General features: G+C 43.3%; 1 protein-coding gene across 1 annotated transcript in view; it reads right to left on the reverse strand.

The window, feature by feature from the left end:
- nab2 (NGFI-A binding protein 2 (EGR1 binding protein 2)) overlaps window positions 1-14,929 on the reverse strand; it is a 39,639-nt gene extending 24,710 nt beyond the window's left edge. Inside the window, exons 1-6 of the mRNA XM_034166876.1 lie at window positions 14,362-14,929; window positions 13,189-14,122; window positions 12,860-12,993; window positions 658-709; window positions 434-539; window positions 135-320 (exon numbers count right to left, since the gene is read on the reverse strand). Of these exons, the coding sequence (XP_034022767.1) occupies window positions 135-320; window positions 434-539; window positions 658-709; window positions 12,860-12,993; window positions 13,189-14,100 (1,390 nt within the window). The 5' untranslated portion in view covers window positions 14,101-14,122; window positions 14,362-14,929. The remainder of the gene's footprint in view (window positions 1-134; window positions 321-433; window positions 540-657; window positions 710-12,859; window positions 12,994-13,188; window positions 14,123-14,361) is intronic.
- Window positions 14,930-17,121: the final 2,192 nt, after the last annotated feature.

Genomic DNA, 17,121 nt, shown 5'->3' on the forward strand with positions numbered 1-17,121 from the left:
AAATGTCATGCTACATCTTGACATCATCTGATCTAAACCTTTTTTGGGAAGCTCCATATTTATGCTACAGTCCAGATCACAGTAATGTATGCATTACTGAGGTAATACCAGAAAGTCAGTATGTGAGAAGTCACCTGTGGCGTGTATCACATCTGACCCCAGGCTGATCTTGCCAGCCCGATCGTGTGACACCATCCGAGCCAATCTCAATCCTTCATCCATGAGTGTTTGCTGTATGAGGTGGCGACTCCAGCTGGCTGGGTTGGAGGTGTCGGTGGGGAGATGGGGAGATGGTGACTGGTTACGCTGTGAGCTCATATCTGGCGAGAGAGATGCACTTGGGTGTAACTGCAATCTTTAAAAACACTGATATCATTACCCTGAAGGAACCACGATTGTCTGAGGTAGAAGACGGTCTATCTGAAGTTTTTACCATGTGGTGTGCCGTCCAAGCTTTCTGCAGATAAGCTGTCATCCTCTGACCTCTGGTTCAAACCCTCTGACCCTTGCACTGCAAGAAGTGGCGTCTCACTCTCTGCCTAAAACACACCACAAAAGCACTACAACAAACGCCAGGTGACCTTTGCTGTTGTGCTACATTTACAAACTGCAGTGACTCCAGCTGTATCTTTGCAGAGCTGTGTTCTAATAACTCACCTCATTTCTCACTCTCTTCTGGGAGAGTAAACTGAGTTCATCTGCACTCGTTCTGTAGGAAGAAAATCATCAATTCTAAACACATCACACTGAACAAAACTTTTATACAACTGGTACCATGAACTGGAAGATGGGTCTCACTGCAATTGAGTTAGAATATCATATTTAAAAATATATATTTTTAAATTACTCAGAATTTATTGATTGTGAGCATTTCTGTTTATATTATGTATAATTCTGTAACACTATTGGTGTTTTAAGAAATAAAAGGCTAACTACAGGGGCATTCATTAGTGTGCATACCTCCACCAAGAAGCAACAGGTCCATTAACCATCTTAACCCCCAACCCATCTTCCAAACTTTCTACCGCCTGTAAACCTCCAAATGAATATAGCCACCTTATTTGAACTTGCTTGAATCTGCAGCATTATTCAGTGCCACATCCGCATCTACCTATTCATACTGACTCACTGTAGACATGAATGTAATGGTAACATTAGGATTTCATTGAACTGTTCTTTTTCTGGGGCGAAATGATTGTACAACATACAGCTTTTCTAAAAAAAAAAAAAAAAAAAACAATTTGGTGAATAAGTAAGTCTTCATTTATCTTTGGGTTTTCTTCAATCAGATCAGTGTCAAACTTATTCATTGTAAAATCAAACATGTGTCAATTCAAAAGTACAAGTGAAAGGGCAGCCTTAAAATTCTAAGTTAAGTGAAAACTATAATTTGTTATTCTAACATGACTTTAATCAAAATGACATAAAGTCTAATAGTTTTGAGTTGAAACAACACGTTTGATTTTACAGTGTACATATAGCCATTTAGATTTTAGATGTTGATAGTTTCAAAAAAATTTTTAAGTTGCCAAGGCCTTGTCTGCAAAATTCCCATAAACGATCATGACTGACTACAGCTGGCAGCTTCTCTGTGCCAACATGTTAAGGCTTTGTTTGACAGCATTCACTGAATTGAGCAACACCCCCTTAAATGAGAAAATCCTGGAAACATTTCTAAACAGCAGAAGATCAGCTGAAATAATTGTATGTAAATACAAATTATTTGGAGGCTACTTTGCTGGAATAAGACTCAACCTGTCATTCTCTCTTAACAGGAAACTGATTCCAATGGTTCAGAACAACCCAGAGCCAACAAGCCATGGGCCTGCCATGACCTGGAAGCTGCTCAAACACCTGTGTCACTGTCTACAGTCAAGCCAAGTTTTACATCAGCATGGACTAAGAGACTGCCATCTAAGAAAGAAGCCCACACTCTAAAACTGATACCTTCAATTCTGCAGCTGACCACGTGGACAAATGAAGTAAGAGGTTGTTGTTGATACAGTGCCGTATGCAAACCACAAATTGCTATTAGTATGGCACCTTCTGATATTTAAACTACCCAACCTCATGGTTCATGCACAACACTAAGGGCCCCTTCACACATAGTGCGAATATGTACAACTGAGGGCGACTCACATCGTAACAGCTCGTATGAGTGAACCACGACACATCGCACCAACAGCAGGCGTGCACGATCCCGGTGTGACGGTTCGTGCATGCGGGAACACAGCAGATTTTCACAGCAGCTGCACGAAGTGTAACCACATTGTGCAGCTGCTATGAAAATAAAAAAATAAATTGCATGCCACCCATGGGAATCAAACCCACCCTTTCCAAAAGCTCTGATTGCCAGTCAGAAACTTTACTATTGAGCTACCATCACTGTCATGTGAAAGCTGCGGGAAACTGCCTGATATCAGGAAGGACATGGATGTATTTAAAAAAAAATAAAACCACACACCATATAAAAGTTGTATTGAATCCCTCTTATCAAGCAGGCAATACAAATATGATCCGTCTGTTCCTCTGTAGATGACCCATGGTCTCAGACGTATAGTCACAAAATAACATCAATGACAAACATCTTAATTCTCGATGTATGTTGCCCCATAAAAATAACTATTCAGTCAAATCTCTGAAAGCCCAATAGTCAATCAATCAATCAATCAATTTTATTTATATAGTGCCAAATCACAACAAACAGTTGCCCCAAGGCGCTTTATATTGTAAGGCAAGGCCATACAATAATTACGTAAAAACCCCAATGGTCAAAACGACCCCCTGTGAGCAAGCACTTGGCGACAGTGGGAAGGAAAAACTCCCTTTTAACAGGAAGAAACCTCCAGCAGAACCAGGCTCAGGGAGGGGCAGTCTTCTGCTGGGACTGGTTGGGGCTGAGGGAGAGAACCAGGAAAAAGACATGCTGTGGAGGGGAGCAGAGATCAATCACTAATGATTAAATGCAGAGTGGTGCATACAGAGCAAAAAGAGAAAGAAACACTCAGTGCATCATGGGAACCCCCCAGCAGTCTAAGTCTATAGCAGCATAACTAAGGGATGGTTCAGGGTCACCTGATCCAGCCCTAACTATAAGCTTTAGCAAAAAGGAAAGTTTTAAGCCTAATCTTAAAAGTAGAGAGGGTGTCTGTCTCCCTGATCCGAATTGGGAGCTGGTTCCACAGGAGAGGAGCCTGAAAGCTGAAGGCTCTGCCTCCCAGTCTACTCTTACAAACCCTAGGAACTACAAGTAAGCCTGCAGTCTGAGAGCGAAGCGCTCTATTGGGGTGATATGGTACTATGAGGTCCCTAAGATATGATGGGACCTGATTATTCAAAACCTTATAAGTAAGAAGAAGAATTTTAAATTCTATTCTAGAATTAACAGGAAGCCAATGAAGAGAGGCCAATATGGGTGAGATATGCTCTCTCCTTCTAGTCCCCGTTAGTACTCTAGCTGCAGCATTTTGAAATGGAACTTTTAGGACAACCTGATAATAATGAATTACAATAGTCCAGCCTAGAGGAAATAAATGCATGAATTAGTTTTTCAGCATCACTCTGAGAGAAGACCTTTCTAATTTTAGAGATATTGCGTAAATGCAAAAAAGCAGTCCTACATATTTGTTTAATATGGGCTTTGAATGACATATCCTGATCAAAAATGACTCCAAGATTTCTCACAGTATTACTAGAGGTCAGGGTAATGCCATCCAGAGTAAGGATCTGGTTAGACACCATGTTTCTAAGATTTGTGGGGCCAAGTACAATAACTTCAGTTTTATCTGAGTTTAAAAGCAGGAAATTAGAGGTCATCCATGTCTTTATGTCTGTAAGACAATCCTGCAGTTTAGCTAATTGGTGTGTGTCCTCTGGCTTCATGGATAGATAAAGCTGGGTATCATCTGCGTAACAATGAAAATTTAAGCAATGCCGTCTAATAATACTGCCTAAGAGAAGCATGTATAAAGTGAATAAAATTGGTCCTAGCACAGAACCTTGTGGAACTCCATAATTAACCTTAGTCTGTGAAGAAGATAACCCATTTACATGAACAAATTGTAATCTATTAGATAAATATGATTCAAACCACCGCAGTGCAGTGCCTTTAATACCTATGGCATGCTCTAATCTCTGTAATAAAATTTTATGGTCAACAGTATCAAAAGCAGCACTGAGGTCTAACAGAACAAGCACAGAGATGAGTCCACTGTCTGAGGCCATAAGAAGATCATTTGTAACCTTCACTAATGCTGTTTCTGTACTATGATGAATTCTAAAACCTGACTGAAACTCTTCAAATAGACCATTCCTCTGCAGATGATCAGTTAGCTGTTTTACAACTACCCTTTCAAGAATTTTTGAGAGAAAAGGAAGGTTGGAGATTGGCCTATAATTAGCTAAGATAGCTGGGTCAAGTGATGGCTTTTTAAGTAATGGTTTAATTACTGCCACCTTAAAAGCCTGTGGTACAACTAATAAAGATAGATTGATCATATTTAAGATCGAAGCATTAAATAATGGTAGTTAGGCCTACATAGAATAGTGTTAGGCCTTCATAGTCACAACGAATGCATGTAAACGTCTGACATCTGTGTGATTTTTTTTTCATATTAAACTGAGTTCTGTTATTTCATGAGAAATTGAAAACAGAAAAATGCCCGACCTTGCAATGTTAATGAGAGAAATTAATATACTGGACCTGTCCTTGGATTCTTTCAGGCTTCATCCCTCCAGCAAGTGTCATGAAAACTGGTCAGAGTTCTTGAGTGTTCATGGTCATAGCTCAACCAACTGACTAACCAACCAAACATCCAACAGACATGGATGATAATGTACCTTTAAAGATATTTCACTTTGGTCCAGTCTAATTGTTAATTACTGCAATATACTGTTTTATGAACAAAAATCATTTTTCTGCATTCTGTCAAAGTCAAAAGATCCTGATTTTACTTAACTGCCTTCACCAGAAACATAAGGTTTTTGGCCCGTTTTTGGCCCGTTTTCTTGAACTAAGCATTTGGCAGGTTTATATATATTTGGTTGTTTATATATTATTTTGTTATTTTGTTTTCTTTGCTATTTGTTTTGATATTAAGTAATTACTTTAGGGCCCTGTCCCACTGGCGTTTAGGAGGAATTGCTGATGGAATGCGCACAAAAGTGGCCCACATCCGCCAAACAACCGCAATAACCGTGTAACATTCCTGTATGAATCGGCCGCCATCCGAACACGTCCGTGATCATCCGCAGAGGCACGCATGTCCCCAGCCAGGATTTTTGAGCGGCTCAAAAATCCTGCTGCGGATGAGATCCACATCACTGCCTGAACACATACTGAAGACATACGCAGGACATACACAACCAACGCGCCTCATATCCCGTGTCATCCGCTGATATCCGCAACCGACGGGTTGGCGCGGCTTGGCGGCAGACCGGGACAGCGTGCAAAACAGATATGACGTGTGCCCAGCACGGCCACATCACGGTCGCAAATGGTATGTCGCGCATGCAGACAGAGTGGGCACGGATGAAGCAAGTGCATCACGGCGCTGTGCCCCTCATGGGGGCGCCTCCGCGGTCGCCTTCGCTTCTGTTCCCTGTTATATCCGCTTTTCTTCCTCATGTATTTGCTGATCCACCCCGGGACATTTGTCATTTCCGCCCACCTTTGTTGCGGACGCTCAGCTTTTGTCTCCTCATTTCATGCGCAAATCCTCCTAAACGCCAGTGGGACAGGGCCCTTACTTAAATGGTTATATTCTTAGTTTGGTATACTTTTAGTCTGTTATTTGACAAAATGTGCATGTCAAACTGGGTTGAACCAGTTTTACCACTTAGAACAAAGAGATTCAAGTTACAATATAAATTATAACACAAGGTCTGTTAGAAAACTATCCCACCTTTTTATTTTTTTAAAAAACCTGATGGATTTGAATCACGTGTGCTTGCATGAGCCAACCTTGAACCTTCGTGCGCATGCGTGATTTTTTTCACGCCTGTCGGTTGCGACATTTGCTTGTAAGCGGCCTTTGTGTGAGGATGGGTGGAGTCTCTCGTCGTTTTTTTCTTTGCAAGGAAATGGCGGAACGACTGGAGCAGCGCGACTGCATCAAATTTTGCCACAAACTGGGCAATAGTCAGGTGGAAACCATTCGGATTATTCAGACTGCTTTCGGTGACGATCCTCTGGGCATCACACAGATTAAGGAGCAGTACAACCGGTTTAAAGACGTCCGCACAACGGTGGAGAGTGCGCCACGCTCTGGTCGGCATCAACACGCTGAAACGACCGGATCATTTCCAAAGTGAACGCTGTGGTGATGCGGGACCGTCATGTGATTATCCGAGAAATTGCGGAAGAGGTGGACATCAGCACTTTTTCGGCACATTCCACTGTGAAAGAAGATTTTGCCATGAAAAGGGCGGCGGCGAAATTCATCGGCACGAAGCTGATGGCGCAGCAACAGCGCCTCCATGTTGAAGTCTCACAGGACATGTTGTAACATGCCCAGCTCGTCAACCATTCGAAGATTCAGATGGCTTTCGGTGGCTTTTCAGTCATGTGTCTATCCGAGAAATTGTGGACAAGCTGGACATGTCAGGGCATGTTACAACATGTCCTGTGAGACTTCATCACGGAGGCACTGTCGCCCAGTTTGTGGCAAAATTTGATGCAGTCGCGCTGCTCCAGTCGTTCCACCATTTCCTTGCAAAGAAAAAACGACGAGAGACTCCACCCATTCTCACACAAAGGCTGCTTACAAGCAAATGACGCAACCGACAGGCGTGAAAAAAATCACGCATGCGCACGAAGGTTCAAGGTTTGCTCATGCAAGCACACGTGATTCAAATCCAGCAGGTTTTTGAAAAAAATAAAAAGGTCGGATACTTTTCTAACAGACCTCGTATAGTGAAATAAAAAAATAAAGAAATAAAATGTAAACTCCATAAGTATTTGACAGTTTTTGTAATTTTGCCTCTGTGCATCACCACAATGATGCAACTCATTTAAGCGGTTTTAACAACAACCTTAAAAAAATCAGTGACAGCTAGTTTTCTTTAGACAAGTCGGCTGATGGATACATGAACATTTCCAAGTCACTGAATATTTCTTGGACTTCATTTCCATCAGTCGCTGAGAAATATAAGCAGTATGGAGTCAGTATATTGTATAAAGTGGATGAATATACAAGAAGGAGGCTAGTGAGGGAAGCCACCAAGACACACATGGCAACTCTAAATGGTTTATATAGGCTATTGTGGATGTGATTGTTGAGACAATGCTCAGTGCAACATTGGTCTGTTATGTTACCATTTATACAGCTTCATGTCATAGTGAAGTGAAACAGAAAACAATTTTATGAAACAAAAGATGTGAAACTTCAGTTAGCTTGCCAGAAGGCACACGACACTCTGTTCTCACACTCTGACTGCCTCTATTAGATTTTTTATAATTTTTCTTTTGGAGGAGGGTGTTTATTATTATTATTATTATTGTTATTATTATTATTATTATTATTATTATTATTATTATTATTATTATTATTATTATTATTATTATTAATTTATTCATTGTTATTAAAGTTTTTAAAGTCCTTCTGTGTTCCATTCCACCATGTTGTTGGAGGTTTGTCACTAGTTGACTTTTCATGGTAACTCAGTTTTTTAGAACTACCTGACAGATTTACCACACAGTACTGTTTGTATTTATTAATGATTGATGTAAATGAACACCATGACATGTTCAGTGACTTGACTATCCTCTGACTTGTCTAAAGAAAACTGGCTGTAAAACTGAGAATTAACGCTTAACCTGTCAAAGAACTGTTTCATTTCCATTTTATGTCTATTCTTTAATTTTATCACAAGATCATTTTGTTTTATTATTGTTCAGTATAGCTTTTGACAATTAAAAAAACCTTGATTGTATAAAACTGGTTCTTTTGCATTTAATTTGAATATTTCTTCAATTCTGTACTTAAAATTCAGGGGTGCCAAATAATTCTAATAACAACTGTATTCATGCATTCATTCATTTTCTGATGATTATCCAGGGCCAGGTTACAGTGGCAGAAGACCAAGTAACTCATCCCACATCCTCGGCCACATCCTCTAACTCTTTGTGGTTGATCCCAAGGTGTTCCCAAACCATCTGGGAAATATAATCCCTCCCACATATCCTGGGCCTTCCTTGGAGCCTTTTCTCAGTTGGCGACAGTGGGTTGTCAAAAATGGTAATATGGCAATATACTGTAAATAATATTGTCTCTGTGAGCGAAAATATGATTTTATTTTCAATTCAGTTTTTTTATTTATATATTGCCAAATCACAGCAATGCTGTCTCACGGTGCTTCACACGAGTCAAGTCTAACCTAACTAACCCCCCTGACCAAGTGACAGTGGGAAGGAAAAACTAATTGTGGTTATGTTTGAACAGATGGATGGTGCTTTCCACTATATACCATGCTGGTAATTTTACCAAGTTCTTATTGTAATACTGTCCGTTACAAAGTACAAGATCAAAATATTTCTCAATTTAAATTTAATCAAAGTCACAATGAATAACAGGCCCATGTTCTGAAGAACGTCTCTCCGTTCAGAACCTCAAACAAAAGAGTAAAACCGTTTCTCTAAAACACAACATGGGTGTGACAAAGGCGGACCTTATTTTGCAAAATTCTTCCCTTATTGGTCCCCATGGGCATTCAAGGGAGGTCCCGCCCCCTGGTTATAACCCGCGCGATAATGGGACATACGAGGTCTGTTAGAAAAGTATCCAACCTTTTTATTTTTTTCAAAAACCTGATGGATTTGAATCACGTGTGCTTGCATGAGCAAACCTTGAACCTTCGTGCGCATGCGTGATTTTTTCACGCCTGTCGGTTGCGTCATTTGCTTGTAAGCAGCCTTTGTGTGAGGATGGGTGGAGTCTCTCGTCGTTTTTTCTTTGCAAGGAAATGGCAAAACGACTGGAGCAGCGCGACTGCATCAAATTTTGCCACAAACTGGGCGATAGTCAGGTGGAAACCATTCGGATTATTCAGATGGCTTTCGGTGACGATCCTCTGGGCATCACACAGATTAAGGAGCGGTACAACCGGTTTAAAGACGTCCGCACAACAGTGGAGAGCGCGCCGCGCTCCGGTCGGCATCAACACGCTGAAACGACCGGATCATTTCCAAAGTGAACGCTGTGGTGATGTGGGACCGTCATGTGATTATCCGAGAAATTGCAGAAGAGGTGGACATCAGCACTTTTTCTGCACATTCCACTGTGAAAGAAGATTTTGCCATGAAAAGAGCGGCGGCGAAATTCATCGGCACGAAGCCTCCATGATGAAGTCTCACAGGACATGTTGTAACATGCCCTGACATGTCCAGCTTGTCCACAATTTCTCGGATAATCACACGACTGAAAAGCCACCGAAAGCCGTCTGAATCTTCGAATGGTTGACGAGCTGGACATGTTACAACATGTCCTGTGAGACTTCAACACGGAGGCGCTTTTGCTGCGCCATCAGCTTCGTGCCGATGAATTTCGCCGCCACTCTTTTCATGGCAAAATCTTCTTCATGCGCATGAAGTTTCAAGGTTTCGTGATTCAAATCCATCAGGTTTTTGAAAAAATAAAAAGGTCGGATACTTTTCTAACAGACCTCGTATGAATGCATATTGATTTGTTGTTTAATAACTGTGCATTTTTAAAATATATTCTGTTTATACACATTTGGTAATTTGAGTTTAAATTCTGTACTTTGAATAGAGGCGTGGTAGTAACTGTGACTCAGCCTGACTTCAAGGTGAGATGGGATGGTACCAGTATTTAGGTCACGAGGTCATCCAGTGCTGGTCAGGATGTTTGTCAGTTCACAGGTCCTTGTTTGCTTGTTAGTTTGTTTTTATCCCCACAACACTTGAATGGATTCTATAAAATCTGTGGTGAGACAAACTTTGGGTTGAAGATTGTTTATAGTATAATACAGATGCAAATATTAGATTTTTTTAATAATACATATCTTTTTAAATATAGCTACCATTGATTGTCATGTCACGCAACCCGATCCTGGATAAGCACTTGAAGATGAGTGAGTGAGTGAGTGAGTGAGTGAGTGAGTGAGTGAGTGAGTGAGTGAGTGAGTGAGTGAGTGAGTGAGTGAGTGAGTGAGTGAGTGAGTGAGTGAGTGAGTGAGTGTCATGTTGCTTGAACTTTGGACAAACACAATTAAGAACAAATAAGCAACTGCTGGGCTTTGGTGGTGAAGGTTTGGACTCTTTGAATGTCTTCTGACATAATTAGAATTTCAGCTTTTGAAATTCTGAAAATAAACATTGCTTTTCGCATTGTGATTAAACACAGGTTGATTTTCCAAGATATGAAATAGTCTAAAAGAAATAATTTAAAACAGGTAGCCTGGTGGAATACTGGTTAGCACTTTTGCCTCACAGAGAGGTGTGGTATCGTTTCCTACCTTCTTGTGTGGACTTTGTATGTTCTCCCTCTGGGTTCCCTCTGGGTGCTCTGACTTCCTCTCACTTCCAAAGGCATGCAGGTTAGATGAAATGGTGACTCTTAATTGGCTGCAGGTGTACGAGGTCTGTTAGAAAAGTATCCGACCTTTTTATTTTTTGCAAAAACCATATGGATTTGAATCACGTGTGATTGCATCAGCCAAGCTTGAACCTTCGTGCGCATGAGTGAGTTTTTTCACGCCTGTCGATTGCGCCATTCGCCTGTGAGCAGGCTTTGAGTGAGCACTGGTCCTCCCCCCTTGTCGGATTTTCATTGTGAGGAAAATGTCTGAACGACTGGAGCAGCGCTGCATCAAATTTTTCCAGAAACTGTGAGAGACAGCCAGGTGGACACCATTCAGAAAATTCAGATGGCTTTCAGGGACGATTTTATGGGTATCACACAGATTAAGGAGTGTTACAGCCAGTTTAAAGACAGCGCACAATGGCGGAGGGAGCGCCGCGCTCTGAGCGGCGATCGACAGGCTGAAACGACCAGATCATTTCCAAACTGAATGCTGTGTTGATCCGGGACATCGTCTGACTACCAGAGAAATGGCAGAAAAGGTGGACATAGCACTTTTCCGGCACATTCCACTGTTAAAGGAGATTTTGTCATGAAAACAGGAGCGGAGGAATTCGCCACAGAGCCGCTAATGGCGCGGAACAAAAGCACCTCCGTGTTGGTCTCACAGGACATGTGACATGCCCAGATCTTCAACAATTTCTCGGATACTCACTCGACTGAAAAGCCACCCAAAGCCGTCTGAATCTTCCGAATGGTGGAAGAGCTGGGCATGTCCCGTGAGACTTCCAACATGGAGGTGCTTTTTGTTCTGCGCCATTACGCGGCTCCGTCCTGACGCGCAAATTCTGCCGCACGTCTTTCATTACAAAATCTCCTGTAACAGTGTAATGTGCCGAAAAAGTGCTATGTCCACCTCTTCTACCATTTCTCTGGTAGTCAGACGACGTCCCGGATCAACACAGCATTCAGTTTGGAAATGATCTGGTCGTTTCAGCCTGTCGATGGCCGCTCGAAGCGCGGCGCGCCCTCAGCCGCTGTGGGCCGTCTTTAATCCGGTTGTAATGCTCCTTAATCTGTACGATGCCCATAAGATCTTCACCGAAAGCCATCTGAATTTTCCGAATGGTTTCCACCTGGCTGTCTCTCACAGTTTCTGAAAAACTTTTGATGCAGCAAAGCGGCAGTCGCTCAACAATTTCCTGACAATGAAAATCCGCTGAGGGGTTGGACCACTCCTCCCACAAGGCGTGCTCACAGGCGAATGACGCAACCGACAGGCGTGAAAAAAACTCATGCATGCGCACGAAGGTTCAAGCTTGGCTGATGCAATCACATGTGATTCAAATCCATATGGTTTTTGCAAAAAATAAAAAGGTCAGATACTTTTCTAACAGACCTCGTATGTACATCTATATGTGACCCTGCAACAGACTGGCATCCTGTCCAGGGTGTACCCTGCATCTCCCCACAACCACCCTCCCCCCACGTCCCCGCTCCTGTGACCCCTGATCAGAGTATTTTGGTATGGAAAATGAATTAATTGAAAATACACACACACATACACACTATTTACATGGGACTGCTCTGCCTGGACTGCATTGACACTGATGTTCCTCTTGTGGAAGATCTGCTCTGTCCGGTTTTCTCAAAAAACAAGTTGAATCATATCTGATTCACGTCCCCCACTGAGTGCTTCAAACAACTGGCAATGACTGCTAAATGTCAAAGTTTTCACAGAACCAGCAGGAGGGCAATAACTGACTGCATTAAAATTTAAATTAGAAAAACTCAGGCCATAAACTGGCACTCAAACCAATTCAATTCAATTCATTTTGATAGTGCCAAAATGCAGCAAAGTCCCCTTAAGGCACTTCACAAGGTATGGTCTAACTTTACAAACCACTTTTAAAAGGATTAAATTAAATGCATCACACAAAATATGAAGGAAATTTTGTGTGATTTTCCTTCCCAATGTGGCCAAGTGCTTGCTCATAGGGGGTCGTTTTGACCGTTGGGATTTTTCATAATTATTGTATGGCCTTGCCTTACAATATGGAGCGCCTTGGGGCAACTGTTTGTTGTGATTTGGCGCTATATAAGAAAAAAGTTGATTGATTGATTGAAATCCACTGAGTGGCTGCTGAGATCAAGCTCCAGACGAACCGATGGCTGTTCTCAGTCTTCCTATAAGGACGTCTCACAAAGTGATTGATAAATACTGAATTTTAAATCTATATTGAACAGAACAATAAAAGTGTTTTTCAGGGCAGAGGTTTAGCCAAACACGAGATGCCTTCCAGAGTAAAAGTCCTCCTTACCTAGCATGTTTGAGCGTGGAGGTGTAGGCACATTTTCTCGCGACCTGCCGAGCTAAAGAAAAGAGCTCTACCCGTCGGAGCAGCAGGGCATTGTCACGCATACAAAACTGTGCAGCAGCTTCGTTGATGATCAACTAGGGAAGAGGAGAAGCAAAAAAAAAGTGAAGAATGGTTTTAAACTGTGAAAGTACATGCTGACAGCAGAGACGTTACATTTGATCAAAGCTCCCTTTAAGTTTAAAATGTGACTTTTCTTTTACTTACATGTTAGAAATATGCTGTGATACATTCAAACATCTCATCTCAGCTCAGTGGTTTGATGATTTTACCTCGTGATGTGTGAGCTGCTTGCCTTCTCTCCGCTTGGAGTCAAAGCGTCCGTAAATGAGGCTGTACTTTCGGATCTCTTCTTCCTTGTTCACATCCTGTGAGCCCATTTTGAAGATATGCCCCACTGTCTTTGCCATCTTCTTGTTCATCCTCAGCAGAGTCTTCACCTCAGCAGGGTCTGACCTGGGTAAGGTCCTGAGGAGCCTCTCCACGCTCTCCACCACTGCCCGTGCTGTCTCTCCATCCAGCTGTCCTCCAGGCCAGGCTGATAGAGGTGCTGGGACAAAAGAAGCAGAGGAGCTCGGAGACGTGGAGGGACCTGAAGGACATGTTGATAGCAGAGGCGAACTGGGCGGCTCCTCCTCTCTCCCAGATGCGGAGGCCAAAGTGTAGCCACCATCTGGCTCAGGGCTGACCCAGTGTGGATCCATAGGTGACAGCTTTTCCCTGTAGTGGGATTCCGTTGGCTGCGGAGACGCCTGTGAGCAGGGACTTCTTGGACTCCCACTGTGCATTGGAGTGAGACACGCTCGATCGTCCCTGTCGCACGGTGACCCTGGCTGGCCATTACTCACAGACTTCCTGGGACCGCCTGTTGACCCACTTGTTCCTGTCCCGTCGACTTTGAACAGCGGGATGCCCCCAAGTGGGATGTTGGAGACGGGCTGGCTGAACAGGGCAGGGTTGGCCGCCCAGTCTCTGAGGGCCTTTTGCAGCCTACGCACATGCAGTGGCTTGGTGGCCATGCCAACAAGTGCCATGATCTCTAGAAACTCCTCCTCCGCTGCTTCACAGAGTTGCTGCACATCGTCCCCGCCCTGCTGAATGAAGGTTTCATAGTAGGCCAGCAGGTTTGCCCTCTGCAGCACCCGATAGAGCTGCAGCTCCCCAAGCGTGCGTGGCAGAGACATGGCACACAACACTAGAAAGTTTCTGCAGGAGAAAGAAAACATGTGAAGCTGCTGGCAGAAACTCTGTATACTAAACTTTAAAAAAAACCCTCTGGACTACAGTATGCCCCCCCCCCCCCAACGCTTGTCTTGTTGACTAAGAAAAACAGAAAAATAATGGAATATCTTGGAACAAGAACACAGTTTTCTACATGTAGAACCCATTTTTATGCCAATATCTTCATGGTTAAAGGTTTTGGAATTGCTAATCATCTTACCTCCAGGTTTGGTTTGGGATGCGCAGAGGAAGCGGCGTAATTACGCACAGAGGGTCTCTCCAGCAACCGATTTACTACTCCGCCAAGATGTGGGAGGGATTTTTTTTTTTTTTTTTTCCTTTCTTCTTCTTTCCTGCGTGCTCAAGTCGGTAAAATCACACTACGAGTAGTGTTGTTCCAAAACAGAATATTCCTGCTGCAGCTCAGAAGAAGAAAAGGATATTTCTCAGCCAGATGTTAGAAATAGACCCGCCTCAAAGACGCGTTTATCCTGCGCTTCAAGTGTCCCCAGCCCAGACTGGCGCTGTAAATCCCCCTTGCGTATGTTACTTGGTCTGAAATCGCTGGCAGAAATCCTCCTCCGGCGCACCGTATTGGTTGCTGGCTGCCTTTTTGCTGTCTGTGTGGGCTGGAGAATGACGTGGGCGGATTTGCAGCACGCCATCTGACCGAAAAAGAGCCTTCCTCTCCCGGTAGAGAGGCGGCTTTCAAATTGGAGATGTGGGTGGTGGAGGGGGCTTAAAATGAACCCTCTGTGTCTTCAAGATCCGTCTTGCAGCAGCTTTGGAGCAGGGGGTTCCCACAGTTTGCATGCCAAACACCCCTAAATATACGACTGGTAATAGGGCTATAAATATAGAATGTATCATAAATGTAAAAGAAAGCTGGTTCAAAAATGGGTATAAATGGAAACTAGAGGAGCATTCCTTAGTGCATGCAGGGGCGGATTTACTTCAAGAGAAGGGGATGGGACTGACCTGGAGGGTTTAGGGGCTTCTCCCCTGGAAACTTAAAAAAAAAAGTTTTATAAAAACTTTTATAGCTTTTTTTTTTTTTCTGGGAAGCTTAATGCACAATTTTTATTTTAAACACAGGAAATCTCCCGAGGACAGAGGAGCTGGGCTCTGCAGTAACTGCATGCAGCAGTGTTCATCTAGCAGCCTTTGTTTATGCAAGAACTTTCACATTTTTTAATCACACCTTTGGTCAGAGGCTCTGGGAAGGGGGTTGCAAACCTTCTAGATCTGCCACGGAGCATACCAACCCAGTCTCACGGCATGTCGTGATTCAGCAGCACGAAATATAAATCTATCGGTTTGTGATATTGTCACGAAAAGTGCAAAATTTTCATTGTGGGAGCACAAATTAATCAAATGTATTCCGTGATGGGTGCACGTAATTAAAAGTGCAGCAGGGGTGTCAGGGGTGGTTATGGTTAGGGTTGGGGGTAGGAGTAGGGTTAGTAATAGTGAGTTAAAAAAAAAACGTCATGAAAATTTGAATCATTTCGTGATGGGAAGATAAAAAAAATGCGAGACTGGGCTGAGCATACCACTGTCATGTTCCAAAAGACCCTGGAACTACAAAAATCCAATTGACTCATCTGCACTGAAAAAACAGCATGTTTGAACCAACTTTAAAAAAGTGTTACAATTTGTCAAAACCTGAATGAATTAAGTTGTTTGAACTTAAGTTTGAAAGTTAAATCAACTCTAACTTACAAACTTAAGTTCAAACAACTTAATTCATTCAGGTTTTTACAAATTGTAACACTTTTTAAAGTTGGTTCAAACATGCTCTTTTTTTCAGTGTGCACAAACCAGATGATATGCTTGTAGCTCTTACACCTGGACAAACTCCGCACCGAGTTTTTTTTTTTTTCGCACAGTTCACATGTGCCTCTGGGGCAGGGTCAGCATGCTGCTCAGTATAGATCACCACAAACTGGGAAACGCTGGTTAATCTTGTGCCAGTTTTGAAGATGTTCATAGATTTTCAGGAGCTCAGTTGGACTCCTGGCTGCCTCCATTGTTGTGAAAGTGTAGGAACACGGACCCACAACAGGGGGCGCAAATGAACGGACAATGGAGGAAGTCAAATAACAACGCTTTACTGTTGTGAATAAGCACAACAAACACGGCAGATCACAATAGTAAGCAATGAAGTCAATTCACAAAAATGTGTCACGTGGGCAGGCTCGAAGATAAGAGACGTCTGTCCAAAGCAGAACTGGAACCACACAATTTCCTCCGCCACCGAACCCCGGGAATACTGGAGCCGCCAAGTCCCGAACTCCCAGGTGGCCACTGCCTCCGCTTGTCGGATCTGGTACTGCTGGCGAGGAACAAAAAACAGTTAGATGTGGATGCGTTTGCACCCAGCAACACGTATGGTGGGAAAACCACCTCCACCTCTCATCAGAAACTGGTAAGTGCAGGAGTGTGAGTACTTATCAAAGAGGTAGGGAAAAAGTCCAACACAGTCTCCAGCTGTAAATACTCACTGTCTGCTATTAAACACACAAAGCAACAAAGTATTATTGTTGGGAAGACAACACAATCGGCTGAGCACTTTACCTCCTAGGTAGAGCGATATCTCGGCAACGAGGTGGAGATGTCGTCTTGCTAATATATTACTGAAGATCAGATGATTGGTGACAGCTGTCGTAGGTGATAAGTGACAGCTGTCACCCCGGCTGCTCCTGTGAGGCGGCAGTGCCCTCTTGTGCCTGGAGCCCGCACTCCAGGCAGGGTGTCCTCTGGTGGTGGTGGGCCAGCAGTACCTCCTCTTCAGCGGCCCACACAACAGGACCCCCCCCTCAACGGGCGCCTCCTGGCGCCCGACCAGGCTTGTCCGGGTGGCAGCGGTAGAAGTCGGCCAGGAGGGCCGGGTCCAGGATGAAGCTCTTCTTCACCCAGGAGCGTTCTTCGGGTCCGTACCCCTCCCAGTCCACCAAATACTGGAAGCCCCGGCCCATCCTACG

The sequence above is a fragment of the Thalassophryne amazonica genome, chromosome 3 (assembly GCF_902500255.1).
Source record: "Thalassophryne amazonica chromosome 3, fThaAma1.1, whole genome shotgun sequence".
Taxonomy (NCBI): domain Eukaryota; kingdom Metazoa; phylum Chordata; class Actinopteri; order Batrachoidiformes; family Batrachoididae; genus Thalassophryne; species Thalassophryne amazonica.